Genomic DNA, 18,668 nt, shown 5'->3' with positions numbered 1-18,668 from the left:
CAGTCCCTCTTTTTCTTTGTTTAGTGTTTTACTTGTACATGTCATTCATGCATATTATATATAAGACTGAGATCATGTGTTAATGACTGGGATACGTTCTGCAAAATAGATCGTTAGGCAATTTTGTTGTGCAAACATTGTAGAGTATATAGTCCTTACACAAACCTGGGTGGCAGAACCTACTGCACACCTATGCTATGTGGCAGAGCCTACTGGTCATAGGCTGCAAACCTGTACAGTATGTTACTGTGCTGAATACCGTAGGCAATTGTAACACATCTCAATGAAGTAGGAATTTTTCAGCTCCATTATAATCTTATGGGACCACCTTCATATATGCAGTTTGTTGTTGACCGAAACGTCGTTATATGTTCTTTCCATAGATAGCACGTGGAAAGAATAGATCTCTTTTTTTTTAATTGTTCCACACTTTACCATATAATGGAATACTCAAAATTTCATAATACCTTTCAGGATGTGAAATACATATACCCTTTGACAACATTAGAAAAGAGAAAATGTGGGCTGGGTGCGGTGGCTCACACCTGTAATCCCAGCACTTTGGGAGGCCGAGGCAGGCGGATCACGAGGTCAGGAGATCGAGACCATCCTGGCTAACACGGTGAAACCCCGTCTCTACTGAAAATACAAAAAAACTAGCTGGGCGTGGTGGCGGGCGCCTGTAGTCCCAGCTACTTGGGAGGCTCTGAGGCAGGAAAATGGCATGAACCTGGGAGGTGGAGTTTGCAATGAGCCGAGATCACACCACTGCACTCCAGCCTGGGTGACAGAGCCTCCTTCTCAAAAAAAAAAAAAAGAGAAAATGCGGCTGGGCACGGTGGCTCACGCCTGTAATCTCAGCACTTTGGGAGGCTGAGGTGGGCAGATCACTTGAGGTCGAGAGTTCGAAACCAGCGTGACCAACATGGGGAAACCTCGTCTCTACTAAAAATACAAAATTAGCCAGGTGTGTTGGCGCATGCCTGTAATCCCAGCTACACGGGAGGCTGAGGCAGGAGAATCACTTGAACTCAGGAGGTGGAGGTTGCGGTGAGCCGAGATTGCACCATTGCACTCCAGCCTGGGCAACAAGAGTGAAACTCTGTCTCAAAAAAAAAAAAAAAGAAAAGATAAAATGCATACTTATTTTTAGTTGATGTAATTATGTGGAAATTTCATGAGAATGCACTGGAAAATAATGAAATAAGGGAGTTGACGAAGGTGGTAGGTTTAATAAGTACATATGCAATATGAAACATAGGTTCCCCTTCCTATGGGGAGGCAACCAACTGTGCCTGCTACGCAAAGGTGTTATGTTGCGCTGATCAACTGTAACTGAATGGTTTAAAGAAATGCCCAGGAGCACAGAGGTTTTTTCATGAGAGTAAATAACAGGTGGTCAAAGTAGGCTTTTTGAAGAAACACAGAGCCTATTTTATTAACAACGGTCTGTGTTCTTACAGAGACTCTGGGGATGTTGCAGCTCTCAGAGGGTAAGTTCAGCCTAGAGGCTTCCTTTTGTTCTGCTTAACCTAACTTCATCCTCCGGCTACTCGGTCACCTACATAGTTGATTGTTCCCCTGTGATTCAGATCCCGGAAATTTAACATTCTGGGCACAAACACAAAAGTGATGAACATGGAAGAATCCAACAACGGCAGCCTCTCTGCAGAATTCAAACACTTGGTATGTGGGAGGAGCTCCCCTTCACAAAGGGCCTCTGGCTGAGGGAGAGGGCTGGGGAGAGCCTCACAGGACACCTGCCTTTTTCTTTTCTTACAGACCCTGAGGGAGCAGAGATGTGGGAATGGGGGCCGAGCCAATTGTGATGTAAGTTTTGTTGGGGATGAAAGACAACTGGGGTGTTTTCCTTGAGGGAGAGGGGGTAAAGATCCTTCTTAATCTCCAGAATTAGAAACATCAACTTGTTCTTTCAGCTGTAGTTATTCCACTGTCACTTCCGGCCAAAGTGACATGAACAGAAGTTCCATGTGCCATGGAGCTCTCTGGCTTGGAACATTTCCGTGAATATCTGGGAGTTGGCTCCTCCTTAAGGAGAAGTGGAAAGTCCCTTGCTGAGTTGTTCTCCACACCCATGTGGTATAAAGCAGCTTTCCACCTTGCCTGGGGCTTTCCAAATTCCCCATCCAGCTCCTGCGGCTGACCCTGCTTGGCTCCATTTTTATGCTTGGCTCCATTTTTAGTGCCCTGTTTTTCTCTCCCACTGAGGTGGGATAGAGGGTGTAAAAGCAACAGATCTGAGTTAAACTTTAAAATAAATGACCACCTTGTGTTAGCTTGCTTAGGAAAAGGGTAAATAAAATAAAATGAACAAACAAAAACCCATCTTGTTCTTTATCCCCCTTATTTTCTGCTTTTCATTGACTCAGATTATTGGATTCTTATTGTCAAGAATAAACTTTAAACAAACAAACAAAAAAAGGTAAATGTGACCGAAAGCTAGTTTTTAGTCATTTTTAAAAATTGTGATGCCCTGTTCTTTTTCTCACGTTTGTCCCCTGAACAATTCTTCCTCTTTAAAATGTAGCAGTCCTAGCTGGGCGTGCTGGCTCACGCCCAGCACTTTGGGATGCCAAGGCAGGCTGGTCACTTGAGGTCAGGAGTTCAAGACCAGCCTGGCCAACATGGTGAAAGCCCGTCTCTACTAAAGATACAAAAATTAGCTGGGTGTGATGGTGCACGCCTGTAGTCCCAGCTACCGGGGAGGCTGAGGCATGAGAATCCCTTGAACCTGAGAGGTGGAGCTTGCAGTGAGCCGAGATTTTGCCACTGCACTCTAGCCTGGGCAACAGAGTGAAACTCTGTCTCAAAAAAATAAATAAAATAAAATAAAATGTAGCAGTCCTTTTAAAAAATGTGGAATTTTACTTGACAGTAGAGTGAAGTAGCCTGTATGCAATGATATGGGAAAATGTACATGATATATTTAGAAAAAGCAAAATGTAAAATAATTTGAATAGTATATTAGTATATGTGTTTTAAAAATACGCTATACTCTTATGTGTATTCATATGTATATTAAGAAATTCTGGAGGAATATACCAGCAGTGCTATGTGTATTAGTGCTGATGTTGGTATCCATGGCTATTCTAGACTGTCTCTATGATATTTGCATTTTAAACTGAATATATTACTTTTATAATCAGAAAAATAGTATTAAAAATGAATTATAAAATTATAATTCAATTTCTTTTTTTTTTTTGAGTCGGAGTCTCGTTCTATCGGAGTGCAGTGGTGCGATCTCAGCTCACTGCAACCTCTGCCTCCTGGGTTCAAGTGATTCTCCTGCCTCAGCCTCCCAAGTAGCTGGGACGGTAGGTGCACGCCACCACGCCCAGCTAATTTTTGCATTTTCAGTAGAGACAGGGTTTCACCGTATTGGTCAGGCTGGTCTTGAACTCCTGACCTCGTGATCCACCCATCTCGGCCTCTGAAAGTGCTGGGATTACAAGCATGAGCCACTGTGCCCAGACTAGAATTCAATTTCTGAGAATTCACTGACAACTCTTACTTAAAATAAGGTTGCTATACTGATGTGAGACATTGTTATAGTCAGTTTGGAAAACACTTTGGCAGTATAAAAATGAACATACCTGTAAACCAATGGTGCCATTCCCAGGATTTAATAGCAGAGAAATCTTTGCATATATGTCCCAGGAGACATGTATAAAGTGGACATCAGCCTGATTATAAGCTCTAAATGCAACCCAAATAAATGCCCATCAACATTAGAATGAATACGTGATTTGTGGTGTAGACACAATGGAATACTCCACAGCTGTGAAAAGGAGTACACTGCAGATACACATAACCATGTGGATTCCTTTCACATCAAGCGAAAAGTGAATCACGGAAGAATTCACTGGAGTCCGTATGTGTAAGGTTCACAAACGTCCCAAACTAAACAATAGCTACATTGCTTAGATAAACAAATATGGTAAAACTGTTAAAAAAAAAAAAAAAAAAGGCTAGGAAATGATAAACCCAAAAGACAAAATAGCAGTTATTTCTGAGGGAGGAGGGAAGGGGATGGGGTTGGGAAAGGGCACCCAGAGAATTTCAGGAGTGATGGACTTTTCCTTAAATTGAATGGTGGGTTCACATTGTTTTGTTATTCTTTGTGCCTTACGTATTTTACAAATAACCGATTGGATCTATGTAATATTATAATACAAACTGAGTAAAGGATTAGGTTGAGGATCATAGCATTGGAAGTTCTTGGTGTTGAAGAGAGTAAGTGCCGAGCAAGTTGTGTCCCTGGCAGTTTGTCTGTGACCACCTGGTGGCTTACCCTTCTTAGTGTGGTGAGGCTTGGCATGTCACTTTCCTTGGCTGTGGCTGTTAGTACTGAATGCCATTCTCTCTGAGGAAAAGCGTCCTTCTCTTTTTTATTGATTGATTGATTGATTGAGACTCACTGTGTCACCCAGGCTGGAGTGCAGTGGCGCGATCTTGGCTCACTGCAACCTCTGCCTCCTGGGTTCAAGCGATTCTCCTGCCTCAGCCTCCTGAATAGCTGGGACTACAGGCTCCCACTACCATGCCCAGCTAATTTTTGTATTTTTAGTAGAAACGGGGTTTCACCAAATTACTGGCCAGGCTGGTCTCGAACTCCTGATCATGTGATCCACCTGCCTCGGCCTCCCAAAGTGCTAGGATTGTAGATGTGAGCCATCACGCTCAGCATTTTAATTTAATTTTTTTTAAGACAGTCACTCTGTCACCCCAGCTAGAGTGCAGTGGCACAATCATAGCTCACTGCAGCCTCCATCTCCTAGGCTCAAGCCATCCTCCCACCTCAGCCTCTTGAGTAGCTGGGGTTATAGGTGTGCACCACCACACCCAGCTAATTTTTGTATTTTTTGCAGAGATGGAGTTTTGCTGTGATGCTTAGGCTGGTCTCAAACTCCTGGGCTCAGGCAATCCTCCTGCCTTGGCCTCCCAAAGTGCTGGGATTACAGGCGTAAGCCACCACACCTGGCCTAAGAGTGTCCTTCTCGTTACTGTAGGCTTCCCTGATTGTGACTGAGGAGCTGCACCTGATCACCTTTGAGACCGAGGTATATCACCAAGGCCTCAAGATTGACCTAGAGGTAAGTTCTGCAGCAGAATCGGTGAGAGGCTACATGGAGGGGTGACTCAGGACAAAAACTTCCACTGGGATTTTTACAAGAGAAGGTGGAATGATTACTGTTTGCTTAACACTGCATTTATTTTTGCTTACTTTTCTCCAAAAAAATCCTTGGCATCCCATCTGGCAATAAAGTCTTGCTTGAGTGCTTAGAAGATGTGTGTATATTGAGCTTTCAGCAAACTTGATATGAAAATCTCTATTTAGAAATTGATTGGCCGGGCGCGGTGGCTCACACCTATAATCCCAGCACTTTGGGAGGCTGAGGCGAGTGGATCACGAGGTCAGGAGTTTGAGACCAGCCTGGCCAACATGACGAAACCCCGTCTTTGCTAAAAATACCAAAATTAGCTGGGCCTGGTGGCGGGTGCCTATAATCCCAGCTACTCGGGAGACTGAGGCAGGAGAATCACTTGAACCTGGGAGGCAGAGGTTGCAGTGAGCTGAGATTGTGCCATTGCACTCCAGCCTGGGTGACAGAGTGAGACTCCGTCTCAAAAAAAAAAGAAATTAGAACTGACTTTATAAAGTTTGGGCATAAGAGTCTTAGCAGCCAGTGTGTTTAGTATACAGAAAATCATGGCAATGACATTCTTCTTTCCCAACTTCCTTGATTTTTAAATTAAGATATACCTAGAAAAGCAGGAATCCTGGTCTTTGATTCCTGAGACCTCCCTGTTTCATGTGAAGATACAGCTTCAAGTCTTGGAGAATGCCTCCAAGGTCTTAAGAATGGGGAATCTGTGGACCGTGAGTCAAGCTTTGAGCAAGTCAGGTTTTACAAGGGACCGGTATGTTCCGACAGCAGCCCGAGTTGTGTGGCCACACTGGGCATTCTTTCCACTCTGAGTGCTGACTGAGCTGACTCACTCACACTCTTCGCCTAGAGTTGGCAGCAGGTGTGGTTTATGGCATGCCCTTTCATTCTGAGCCCTGTGAGATGCGGGTGAAGAGATTTCCGAGGCTGTGAGAGCCCCGCTGCCTCCCCAGCTCAGTCCCCACTTCCTCCGCAGACCCACTCCTTGCCAGTTGTGGTGATCTCCAACATCTGTCAGATGCCAAATGCCTGGGCGTCCATCCTGTGGTACAACATGCTGACCAACAATCCCAAGGTTAGTGCCCCCTCCTTTTAGTTGGTGCCCCGGGATCTCTTGCGACTTATGGGTACCTAGTATAGACAATGAGCACCATCCCTCATCTAAACAAGCAAATGTGTTCTTTCCAATAGAACGTAAACTTTTTTACCAAGCCCCCAATTGGAACCTGGGATCAAGTGGCCGAGGTCCTGAGCTGGCAATTCTCCTCCACCACCAAGCGAGGACTGAGCATCGAGCAGCTGACTACACTGGCAGAGAAACTCTTGGGTCCGCATTTCACCCCTTCTCCCTCCCGCCCGCCCAGAAAAGGGATCCGGCCCATAGGGCTGTTCATTTGGGCCGTGTCTACTGAGCATTAGGCCATGTTTCTTTCCTGAGCAAGGCGCTGTGCTGGTGCCAGGAAACAGGGGAGTTGGGGAGTTGGGGTGCAGAGACAGTTTGCAGTTTTCAGTCGAGGTGATCATTTTTGAGGTGGGAGGTAGATTTCTTTTCTCCTGGTTGCTGTCTCATTCACCCACTCTATCTAACCTTAGAAGATCTTTTAAGTGTGTTGGAAGGTGGCGCTAAAGGCTTGACATTCCCTGTCCATTTTTTTAATAAACTATAGGCTAGTTGTTTTTTTTTTGTTTTATTTTGTTTTGTTTTGTTTTTTTGAGACGAGTCTTGCTCTGTTGCCCAGGCTGGAGTGCAGTAGTGTGATCTCGGCTCACTGCAACCTCCGCCTTCTGGGTTCAAGCGATTCTCCTGCCTCGGCCTCCCGAGTAGCTGAGACTACAGGTGCCCACCACCACGCCCAGCTAATTTTTGTATTTTTAGTAGAGACAGGGTTTTACCATGTTGGCCAGGATGGTCTTCGTCTCTTCATCTCGTGATCCGCCCACCTCGGCCTCCTAAAGTGCTGGGATTACAGGCGTGAGCCACTGTGCCCAGCCTAGGCTAGATTTTAAAAAAGAATTAGTGGAATATTTTATGTGCTACCTGGGCTAGAAGTAGCTTTGTTCTAATAAAGCTGTTGCCACCAAATACACCTGTCTGACACCCGATGTCAGCTTGTTAGTGAGTGCTGCTGTTGGTTCCCAGCCCGCCACGCGAGGTTGAGAAGAGCAGGGGGACTTGTTACATCACCCTCCATCCCTGCTGGGCTACCTAGCAACAAAAGTGAGTCAAATGATGGGGTAGTGTTTGTCCTCATGTGCACACACACAACAGTGCCTACCTTCAAAGATGTGAAAGCCAATTATTTTGTGGCCCATTGTGAGACAAATGTGTGTGTGTTCTGTTTTAAGAAATAACCTCTTGACTGCAAGCTGAAAATGTACTACTTGACTCTTTCTTTTCCTTCAGGACCTGGTGTGAATTATTCAGGGTGTCAGATCACATGGGCTAAATTTTGCAAAGTAAGCAGTCTTGTTAAATTCTCGTGGGAATGGGAATGCTCACCTGCACGGCTGTCGTTGAGGGCTCTGGCTTGAAGGCCCTGAACTCTTGGTCCATTGGCCAATAGGACCTGCCTGAGGGTAGACGGGCCTGAGGATTTGGGTGATGCACTGCACCCCTAGGAAGGGAAACGCTGGGATGGCAGTAGACTTGGCTTTCCCATTACTCTTTTCTGCAGGAAAACATGGCTGGCAAGGGCTTCTCCTTCTGGGTCTGGCTGGACAATATCATTGACCTTGTGAAAAAGTACATCCTGGCCCTTTGGAACGAAGGGTAGGTGGGACAGAGTGTGCACAGATGTAACCAAGTCCCCTGCTCTCAGCAAGCCAGTGGCAGGGGATGGATGCCCTGTTAGCAATAACAACACTGTTCCTCCTCCTTGGCGCCAGGTACATCATGGGCTTTATCAGTAAGGAGCGGGAGCGGGCCATCTTGAGCACTAAGCCTCCAGGCACCTTCCTGCTAAGATTCAGTGAAAGCAGCAAAGAAGGCGGCGTCACTTTCACTTGGGTGGAGAAGGACATCAGCGGTAAGCGAGGCTCCCACCCACCCCACCTGCTGGCGGCTGCTGAGGCCTCATCACCGCTTCTAGTTCCAAGCACCTACTGCCCCCTGGTGGGCGGAGATGGCCTCGACTCCCTGTTTCACTCAGACTCGCAAAACACATTTGGGTGACTTCTAAATCCTTCCAGCTGAAGGATTGGTTTGCTTTGTTTTGCTTGCTCCAGTGACTATTTGTTGAGAATTTTGCAATTTAAATTGTATTCTTCATCTCTTTTTCTACTTAACCCTGTTAATATATCTTACACAAGTAGTTATATTCAAGTTTATTTTCTATGACCCAACTGGTAGCCTCTTCTTAATTAGAAGCCAGCCTGAATATTTCCACAGTGCCAGGCCACTGAACAGGGTATTCAGGGTCTCAGCACTAGGGTGGCTTAAGTCTTTTCCCCTTCGAGGAAAGAAAAAATGGGCAGTTTTCTCTGAGATGACCTAGCTGTAGGTTCCATGATCTTTCCTTCCCACGTCCTGTGAGACAGGTAAGACCCAGATCCAGTCCGTGGAACCATACACCAAGCAGCAGCTGAACAACATGTCATTTGCTGAAATCATCATGGGCTATAAGATCATGGATGCTACCAATATCCTGGTGTCTCCGCTGGTCTATCTCTACCCTGACATTCCCAAGGAGGAGGCATTCGGAAAGTATTGTCGGCCAGAGAGCCAGGAGCATCCTGAAGCTGACCCAGGTAGTTGTTGATTTTCCATGTTCCTGGCATTTAATTTTTGGGAAAAGTTGGAAATTTGGGGATCCTTGGAGGATAGATAGGCAAATGCCTGAATAACCTGGGGGATCCTTATTTCTCCTTATGGGAAAGAATTGTAGTGAGTGCTTTTGTTGGGGTGACCGATGGGATTTGAGAGGAGAATCAGAATCACTTAGAGTAGTGCAGTTCCTGCTCCACAGAGAGTGCATGAGTCTAAAGAGGGGATACAGCCTGGGCAATGTGGTGAAACCTCGTCTCTACAAAAAATCCAAAAAAATTACCCGGTGTGGTGGCACACATTTGTAGTCGTAGCTACTTGGGAGGCTGAGGTGGGAGGATCACCTGAGCCAAGGAGTTCAAGGCTGTAGTGAGCGGTGATCATGCCACCGCACTCCAGCCTGGCTGACAGAGTGAGACACTGTGTCAAAAAATAAAAATAAAGAAGGGGTTAATACACATACGTCCCCCAAAACATGCCTACAACATGAGAAGGGAAAGTGAGGGCAGTTAACAGGATGCCCTGCTGGCACAGTGCTTCTTAGTAGATGCTAGAAGGTTTGAGGCCCAGATTTCAGCCCAGCATATGGCTTTTTGCCTGTAACTGAACCATGTCAGTGTGCCAGCTGGTCTGAAGAAAGGGTTTCTGGAAGAAATGATTATTAGCTGCGTGGGAGTGTGGTTTACAGCAGAGTAGAAGAGCTGGGAGCATCGTGTTTGAAGGGGAAGACAGTGACTGGGTGGAGGGGCAAGGGATTGGTATTTAGAATGTGCAAGTATTAAGAAGAAGGTATATTTTAATGTGTAAGAGGATATGTACTTATATGTTACGTATAAATTATTTTAGCTGGGCGAAGTGGCTCATGCCTATAGTCCTAGCACTTTGGGAGGCCCAGGCGAGAGGATCACTTGAGCCTGGGAGTTTGAGACCAGCCTAGACAACATAGTGAGACCCTATCTATACAAAAAAAAAATTTTTTTTTAATTAGCCAGGTGTGGTGGTTTGTGCCTGTAGTCCTAGCTACTCGGGAGGCTGAGGTGGGAGGATTGCTTGAGCCCAGGAGGTTGAGGCTGCAGTGAGCCATGATTGCACCACTGCACTCCAGCCTGGGTGACAGAGCAAGACCTTGTCTCACCAAAAAAAAAAAAAAAAAAAAGAGAGAGAAAAAGAGAAAAATTAAAAATACTGTAATCTCAGCTGGGCATGGGGATTCACGCCTGCAGTCCTAGCACTTTGGGAGGCTGAAGCAGGAGGATCACTTGAGGCCAGGAGCTCAAGACCAGCCTGGCAACATAGCAAGACCCCACTACACACACACACACAAAGAAAAGAAAGAAAAAAAAAAGAAACAAAACTGTAATCTCTGCAACTGTCCTCAGTGTGGAGGGGGTGGCCCTGTCTGTTCCCATTCAGCACTTGCTGTTTTGACTCTCTGGGTTCTGTGTGCAGGTCTTGATGTTGATGGGGAGTCTCTGGTTTGCCATTCTTTGTTTTATTTAACTTTCTGTAATCATAAAGCCAATGATGGGCTTTTTTTTTTTTTTTTTTTTTGGAGACTGAGTCTTGCTCTATCACCCAAGCTGGAGTGCAGTGGCACCATGTCGGCTCACTACAACCTCCACCTCCCGGTTCAAGCAATTCTCCTGCCTCAGCCTCCCGAGTAGCTGGGATTATAGGCTTGCGCCACCATGCCCAGCTGATTTTTGTATTTTTTGTAGAGAAAGGGTTTCGCCATGTTGGCCAGGCTGGCCTCAAACTCCTGACCTCAGGTGATCCGCCCACTTCAGCCTCCCAAAGTGCTGGGATTACAGGCGTGAGCCACTGTGCCTGGCCTAATGATGGGCTCTTTAATGTGTTCCTTTAGGGTTGGCGCCTTGCCCTAGTTGCTGTTGAAAAAACTATTTTTGTCCAAATAGCACACACACAGAAACCTACCAACTTCCCTCCCACTTTTTCCTAGGAATTCCTTCTGAGGGATTTCTTGGGATGGGGCAGAATGGGGCTTGGAAGAGGGAGTTGGAGCTAATTGACTGTTGCCTTTCTCCTTTGTTGGGGTCCTGAGTCTTGTTCCCACTGTAAAAGTTACTCACTTCCTGTCTGCCGCCTATCTGTCTTTGCACGTGTGCTTCAGTTGGGAGATCTGTTTATCAGCCCCTGCCACACGGCTCTTTGTTCCTTCTGCAGAGGACGTTGGGGTCCCACGGCTGGTCCTTTTGACTCATTTTGCTTTCAAGGTCCCACCTCCCAGTCTGAGGCTGCATCCTCCATTACCATCCCCCTTCCTGTGGGCTGGGAGGCCAGGTCCTTTCCTGCCCAGCGATGTCAGCGTTTCCTCAGGGGCCAGGCACATCAGGAGAAAGGAACTAATTACTTGAGTAATTTGCCTTGCCTTGCTGAGAGGAGTGTGCCCTGAGGGACTCCATGTGAGTGTAGTGACGGGTGTGGGGGTGTCCCTGTGTTATTATAAAATGGGTGCCTTCAGGACAATGAGCATGTGACCATTTCCTCTATTTCCATCACAAGAGTATTATGGTATGAGGGTCTCAGGGTTAGATTATCCTCCCAAGACTCTTCTCTCTTCCTTCTCTACTGGAAGCCCACATAGCATTTCCTTATGGCTTGAGGGAGAGGTTCGGAGCCACTTACAAATTAGATAAAGTACGTTTACAATCTTGTACAAAGCCACACATGAAGTCATTTTTCTCAGCTTTTTTTTTTTTTTTTTTTTTTTTTTTTGAGACTGAGTCTCGCTCTATCGCCCAGGCTGGAGTGCAGTGGCGTGATCTTGCTTCACTGAAACCTCTGCCTCCCAGGTTCAAGAGTTTCTCATACCTCAGCCTCCTGAGTAGCTGGAATTACAGACTTGTGCCACTATGCCCGGCTAATTTTTGGATTTTTAGTAGAGACCAGGTTTCACCCTGTTGGCCAGGCTGGTCTCGAACCCCTGACCTCAAGTGATCTTCCCACCTGGGCCTCCCAAAGTGCTGGGATTATAGGCGTGAGCCACAGTGCCCGGCCTTGTTTTTGTTTTGTTTTGACAGTCTGTCACTCTGTCACCCAGGCTGGAGTGCAGTGGTGCGATCTCACCTCACTGCAGCCTCTGCCTCCCAGGTTCAAGTGATTCTCCTGCCTCAGCCTCCTGAGTAGCTGGGATTACAGGCGTGCCACCATGCCCAGCTATTTTTGTATTTTCATTAAAGACAGGGTTTCCCCATGTTGGCGAGGCTGGTCTTGAACTCCTGGCCTCAAGTGATCCACCTGCTTCAGCCTCCCAAAGTGCAGGGATTACAGGCATGAGCCACTGTGCCCGGCCTCAGCTATCTTGATTGCTGGAGAATTAAGTCCTTTTCTGTCTAGGGTGTCAGCTCCCTAAGGGCTGGGCCAAAACGGTTGGATTTATAAGACACTGGAGCCCTGCCTCAGTAGCTCCTTTGAATTCTGCACTGAATTGATCAGTTTCTTGGCCCAAAGTAAACTCAGATGGCGGCCCAAGAGCCACTCTGCAGTGCCTTCTTTCACATGGTCATCATGCTCTCTGATCCCTCAGGTTCTGTCTAAGCCTCATGTTTTACGACCGTGCTGTTCTCAGCCCACCCCACCCTGCCCTATGCCTTCTCAATGGTTTGTTCGCCTGAATTCCTCAGATTTCATGCCAGTATCCCCAAGGTTCCTTGACCTCTTGGTGTAAGCATTCAGCATCTAAAATTCATTTTATTCCTGTCATCGCATTTCTAACTGTAGAACAAGAATTATAAATGACAAAGCTCATAGAAAATTGGCACCTTGTCTTCCCCCTCCCTCTTATTTTATACATAAAAGAGAACATGGGCTGGGCATTGTGGCCAAGGCTGGGCATGATAGCTCATACTTGTAATCCCAGCACTTTGGGAGGGTGAGGCAGACGGATCACCTGAGGTCAGGAGCTCAAGACCAGCCTGGCCAACATGGTGAAACCTTGTCTCTACTAAAATTACAAAAAAAATTAGCTAGGCATGGTGGCGGATGCCTGTAATCCCAGCTACTCAGGAGGCTGATGAAGGAGAATCGCTTGAACCCTGGAGGCAGAGGTTGTAGAGAGCCAAGATGGCGCTACTGCACTCTAGCCTGGGCGACAGAGCAAGACTCCGTCTCAAAAAAAAAAAAAGACAAAAATTAGCCAGGCATGGTGGTGCTGCCTGTAGTCCCAGCTGCTTGGGAGCCTAAGGCAGGAGAATCATTCTGACCCGGGAGCAGGAGGTTGCGGTAAGCCAAGATTGTGCCACTGCACTTGAGCGTGGGCAACAGAGTGAGACTGTCTCAAAACAACAACATCAACAACAGCAACAAAAGAGAGAGACCATGCCTTGCTCCAGGTCTCTTAGCTATTGAAGATGTACCTGGACCCAGGTCTCCGGCCTTCCAGTTGAAGCAATTGTACTGCCTTACAAAGTCACATTCTCTTTGGTGCTTTTTGATTGACATATTTATCCAGCTACAAAGTTACGCATGCCCTTATCCAAAAATGTGGTAGAGGCCAGATTAGTGCTGGTAGGAATAGGAGAGATAACCTTTGGCTTTGGAACCACAAGCATTAGCAGTCTCTATGTTCTTTAAAGACTCTATGTTGGTATTTAGGCTGGACACCACTGCAAAGACTACACAGGCTCGGTTCCTGCACGCAGAGAAGTTATCTAAGAGATATGACGAGGCCGGAATAGAATCCTCAGACCACGTGGAGGCTGTTAAACTTTTACATAATCTAGGGAAAGAAGGGACACAAGGTTGGCATTAGTCTAGGCTCAGGTGGGAAAAGGTTATGCTGAAAAGTCTCTGCAGCTCAGGACAGCTTTCTGCGAAGAACTGAAGTTCAAAGCTGCTAGTGCCTAGGAGATCAAATAGTATAGATGAGGGCAGACAACCCTGAGGGGCAGATGGAGCTTTCCAGACAATCTTGGCATGAGAATGGAGTGAGTTTCAAATCAGTCCTGCCGAGGCAGATGGCTTCCTCCGGCTCTGCTTAGTGAATGCGAAGTCACAGTCAGTAAGAAAACTGGTTTTCTTCTTCCCAGGCGCTGCCCCATACCTGAAGACCAAGTTTATCTGTGTGACACCGTAAGTGGCTTCCTTTCCCCATTTTGCTTTCATTTCTAATATCCTCAGTTATCCCTGGGAATAGGACACTGGGTGAGAGTTAATCTGCCAAGGGTTGGAAGCCCCTGGGCTATGTTTAGTACTCAAAGTGACCTTGTGTGTTTAAAAAGCTTGAGCTTTTATTTTTCTGTTGGAGACCAGAGTTTGATGGCTTGTGTGTGTGTGTTTTGTTCTTTTTTTTTTTCCATTGTGTCTTGTCAACCCCCCGTTTCCCCTCCTGCTGCCCCCCATTTCCTACAGAACGACCTGCAGCAATACCATTGACCTGCCGATGTCCCCCCGCACTTTAGATTCATTGATGCAGTTTGGAAATAATGGTGAAGGTGCTGAACCCTCAGCAGGAGGGCAGTTTGGTGAGTATTTGGTTGACACACCTTTTCCCTATAAGAGAAGTTGGTCCCCTTTGTGTGATGGTCTCACATGTACACACCGAGAGCTGGTCACTCGGAATGGTAGGAGGTTCTAGAGCTTTGCCCTCCAAAAGAAATGGTAGGAATGCCACATGTGTGAGTATAAATCTTCTAGCAGCCACACTGGAAATAGACGAAGTTAATTTTTACAATATATTTTATTTAACCCACTAAATCCAACATACTCTCAATTTAACATTTCAGAAAAAGTTGAGGCTGGGTGGGTGGCTCATGCCTGTAATCCCAGCACTTTGGGAGGCTGAGGTGGGTGGATCACTTGAGGTCAGGAGTTCGAGACCAGCCTGACCAAAATCTCTAAAATATAAAAATTAGCTGGGCATGGTGGCGCATGCCTGTAATCCCAGCTACTCAGGAAGCTGAGGTGGGAGGATCGCTTGAGCCTGGGAGGTGGAGGTTGCAGTGAACAGAGATCGTGCCACTGCACTCCAGCCTGGGTGACAGAGTGAGACTTCATCTCAAATAAACAAAACTAAACTAAAAGAAAAGAAAAAGTTGAGACCTTTTTTTATTCTTTTTTTTTCATACTAGGCCTTTAAAATCCAGTGGGCTTTTGACAGCCACAGCACAGCTCAGTTTGGACAAACCAAATCTCAAATGCTTGGTGGCCACGTGTGTCTCAGGGCTCCTGAATTAAACAGTAGATCAACGGCAGAAGATCTAAGGACAGCCTTAGACCTTCTGTAAACATGGAGATCTGGGAATCAGTTAAGGTGGGAAGGAGAAAGGACCCTTCCAGAGGCAGGATCCTCTAGGGAGGAGAGTAAATCTGGCTTTTCTGACCATCCCTGGGCCTTAAGGGGCAGGAGATTGGATAGCAGTGGTAGCCTGGGCGCTGTCCTCTGAAGGACTGGGGGCGTCGCCTGCCAGTTGCAGAGGGTGGACAACTGAACTAGTTTTCCCTGTCTGTCCCTCCAGAGTCCCTCACCTTTGACATGGAGTTGACCTCAGAGTGCGCTACCTCCCCCATGTGAGGAGCTGAGAACGGAAGCTGCAGAAAGATACGACTGAGGCGCCTACCTGCATTCCGCCACCCCTCACACAGCCAAACCCTAGATCATCTGAAACTACTAACTTTGTGGTTCCAGATTTTTTTTAATCTCCTACTTCTGCTATCTTTGAGCAATCTGGGCACTTTTAAAAATAGAGAAATGAGTGAATGTGGGTGATCTGCTTTTATCTAAATGCAAATAAGGATGTGTTCTCTGAGACCCATGATCAGGGGATGTGGCGGGGGGTGGCTAGAGGGAGAAAAAGGAAATGTCTTGTGTTGTTTTGTTCCCCTGCCCTCCTTTCTCAGCAGCTTTTTGTTATTGTTGTTGTTGTTCTTAGACAAGTGCCTCCTGGTGCCTGCAGCATCCTTCTGCCTGTTTCTGTAAGCAAATGCCACAGGCCACCTGTAGCTACATACTCCTGGCATTGCACTTTTTAACCTTGCTGACATCCAAATAGAATATAGGACTATCTAAGCCCTAGGTTTCTTTTTAAATTAAGAAATAATAACAATTAAAGGGCAAAAAACACTGTATCAGCATAGCCTTTCTGTATTTAAGAAACTTCAGCAGCCGGGCGCAATGGCTCACGCCTGTAATCCCAGCACTTTGGGAGGCCGAGGCAGGTGGATCACGAGGTCAGGAGATCGAGACCATCCTGGTTAACACGGTGAAACCCTGTCTCTACTAAAAGTACAAAAAATTAGCTGGGTGTTGTGGCAGGTGCCTGTAGTCCCAGCTACTCGGGAGGCTGAGGCAGGAGTATCGCTTGAACCCGAGAGGCGGAGGGTGCAGTGAGCCAAAATCATACCACTGCACTCCAGCCCGGGCGACAGAGTGAGACTCTCAAAAAAAAAAAAAAAAAAAAAAAAAGAAACTTCGGTTAACAGCCCTCCTTGGTGCTTAAAGCATTCAGCTTCCTTCAGGCTGGTAATTTATGTAACCCCTGAGACGGGCTTCAGGTCAAACCCTGAAGATATCTGAAGCTGCAGCCTGGCCTTTGGTGTTGAAATAGGAAGGTTTAAGGAGAATCTAAGCATTTTAGACTTTTTTTTAATAAATAGACTTATTTTCCTTTGTAATGTATTGGCCTTTTAGTGGGTAAGGCTGGGCAGAGGGTGCTTACAACCTTGACTCCCTTTCTCCCTGGACTTGATCTGCTGTTTCAGAGGCTAGGTTGTTTCTGTAGGTGCCTTATCAGGGCTGGGATACTTCTGATTCTGGCTTCCTTCCTGCCCCGCCCTCCCGACCCCAGTCCCCCTGACCCTGCTAGTGGCATGTCTCCTCGCGTGTTTAAAGGTCCCTTGTCCTGTTTGTTTTAGGAATCCTGGTCTCAGGACCTCATGGAAGAAGAGGGGGAGAGAGTTACAGGTTGGACATGATGCAGACTATGGGGCCCCAGTGACGTGTCTGGTTGAGCTCAGGGAATATGGTTCTTAGCCAGTTTCTTGGTGATATCCAGCGACACTTGTAATGGCGTCTTCATTCAGTTCATGCAGGGCAAAGGCTTACTGATAAACTTGAGTCTGCCCTCGTATGAGGGTGTATACCTGGCCTCCCTCTGAGGCTGGTGACTCCTCCCTGCTGGGGCCCCACAGGTAAGGCAGAACAGCTAGAGGGCCTCCCTGCCTGCCCGCCTTGGCCGGCTAGCTCGCCTCTCCTGTGCGTATGGAACACCTAGCATGTGCTGGGTGGGCTGCCTCTGACGCAGAGGCATGGCCGGATTTGGCAACTCAAAACCACCTTGCCTCAGTTGATCAGAGTTTCTGTGGAATTCTGTTTGTTAAATCAAATTAGCTGGTCTCTGAATTAAGGGGGAGAGGACCTTCTCTAAGATGAACAGGGTTCTCCCCAGTCCTCCTGCCTGGAGACAGTTCATGTGTCATGCAGAGCTCTTGCTTCTCCAGCAACACTCTTCAGTACATAATAAGCTTAACTGATAAACAGAATATTTAGAAAGGTGAGACTTGGGCTTACCATTGGGTTTAAATCATAGGGACCTAGGGCGAGGGTTCGGGCTTCTCTGGAGCAGATATTGTCAAGTGCATGGCCTTAGGTAGCATGTATATCTGGTCTTAACTCTGATTGTAGCAAAAGTTCTCAGAGGAGCTGAGCCTTGTTGTGGCCCCTTAAAGAACAGGGTCCTCAGGCCCTGCCCGCTTCCTGTCCACTGCCCCCTCCCCGTCCCCAGCCCAGCCGAGGGAATCCCGTGGGTTGCTTACCTACCTGTAAGGTGGTTTATAAGCTGCTGTCCTGGCCACTGCATTCAAATTCCAATGTGTACTTCATAGTGTAAAAATTTATATTATTGTGAGTTTTTTTTTTTTTTTTTTGGTATATTGCTGTATCTACTTTAACTTCCAGAAATAAACGTTATATAGGAACCGTCTGATAGCATGGCAGCTCTGTTTGGCTGGTGGAGGCTTCCTTTTCCCCTGCATAAGCTCTGAGGGGGCCTCACACACAGGTGGGGCCTGGGATGGGGGCCGGAAAGGGTCTTGAGAGGAGGTGGTTGCCTTAGTCCCCCCCTCCCCAACCCCCTTATGTTAGCCACCAGCCCGGAGGTAAGGGGTCCTGGAGGAGCAGGAGGTCAATAGTTAGAAAGGTGTCAGAGTGGAGGCCTCCCTCCCCGGCCCCCTCCTACCCCCCAGAGCGGCCTTGTCCTGTCTGGGGTCAGATAAGCCACCTAAGCGGGGTGGGGGGTAGATACTCCCACTGCACCAAGGCCTTCCCTTCCACAGTTGGCTCCTTTATCACTTTCCCTTCAGTTCACCCAGCGGGGACAACACGCAGACACCCGGTGGTGGCTGCAGGGCCCCCGGCAGCCAGCGGTGATAATGCAGGGAAAGGCGCCCTGACCTCAGCTACACGGGCGCCCACAGGGCTTCTCCCCACCCCTACACGTGCTCCAGCGCCCTGGAGACCGCGCCTGGGAGCTACGAGCGAGCACCTTCCCTCGCAGAGATGGAGCAGATTAGCCCCGTGGGGCGGTGGCACCTGCCCGTCCCCTCCCCTCCTCTCTTCTCCCACCCCCGCCTGCCCCCTGCTCTGGGCCCCCTGCGCCTCCCTCCTGGGGCCCACGAGCCGCCCCTCTCCCTCACTTCAGCTCTGAGCTCAGAAGGAACCTGCCCGCAAACCTGGCTCCCAGCCCCGCCCAGGGAGCGCG

The 18,668-nt window shown here is 47.5% G+C and overlaps 1 protein-coding gene across 9 annotated transcripts in view; it reads left to right on the top strand.

Moving 5' to 3' along the window:
* STAT3 (signal transducer and activator of transcription 3) overlaps nucleotides 1-17,891 on the top strand; it is a 75,042-nt gene extending 57,151 nt beyond the window's left edge. For 4 of the 9 annotated variants that reach the window (XM_054546200.2, XM_054546199.2, XM_054546204.2 and 1 more), the window contains 13 exons: nucleotides 1,464-1,493; nucleotides 1,593-1,686; nucleotides 1,783-1,830; nucleotides 5,031-5,114; nucleotides 6,166-6,264; nucleotides 6,381-6,516; nucleotides 7,594-7,646; nucleotides 7,865-7,959; nucleotides 8,076-8,215; nucleotides 8,727-8,939; nucleotides 14,001-14,043; nucleotides 14,323-14,435; nucleotides 15,429-17,891. In XM_054546200.2, coding sequence (XP_054402175.2) covers nucleotides 1,464-1,493; nucleotides 1,593-1,686; nucleotides 1,783-1,830; nucleotides 5,031-5,114; nucleotides 6,166-6,264; nucleotides 6,381-6,516; nucleotides 7,594-7,646; nucleotides 7,865-7,959; nucleotides 8,076-8,215; nucleotides 8,727-8,939; nucleotides 14,001-14,043; nucleotides 14,323-14,435; nucleotides 15,429-15,484 — 1,204 coding nt within the window. In that variant the 3' untranslated portion in view covers nucleotides 15,485-17,891. 9 annotated transcript variants of the gene reach the window in all.
* Nucleotides 17,892-18,668: the final 777 nt, after the last annotated feature.

The sequence above is a fragment of the Pongo abelii genome, chromosome 19 (assembly GCF_028885655.2).
Source record: "Pongo abelii isolate AG06213 chromosome 19, NHGRI_mPonAbe1-v2.0_pri, whole genome shotgun sequence".
NCBI lineage: Eukaryota > Metazoa > Chordata > Mammalia > Primates > Hominidae > Pongo > Pongo abelii.
The sequence above is the reverse complement of the archived record's forward strand: the minus strand, read 5'-3'. Positions and strand labels throughout refer to the sequence as shown.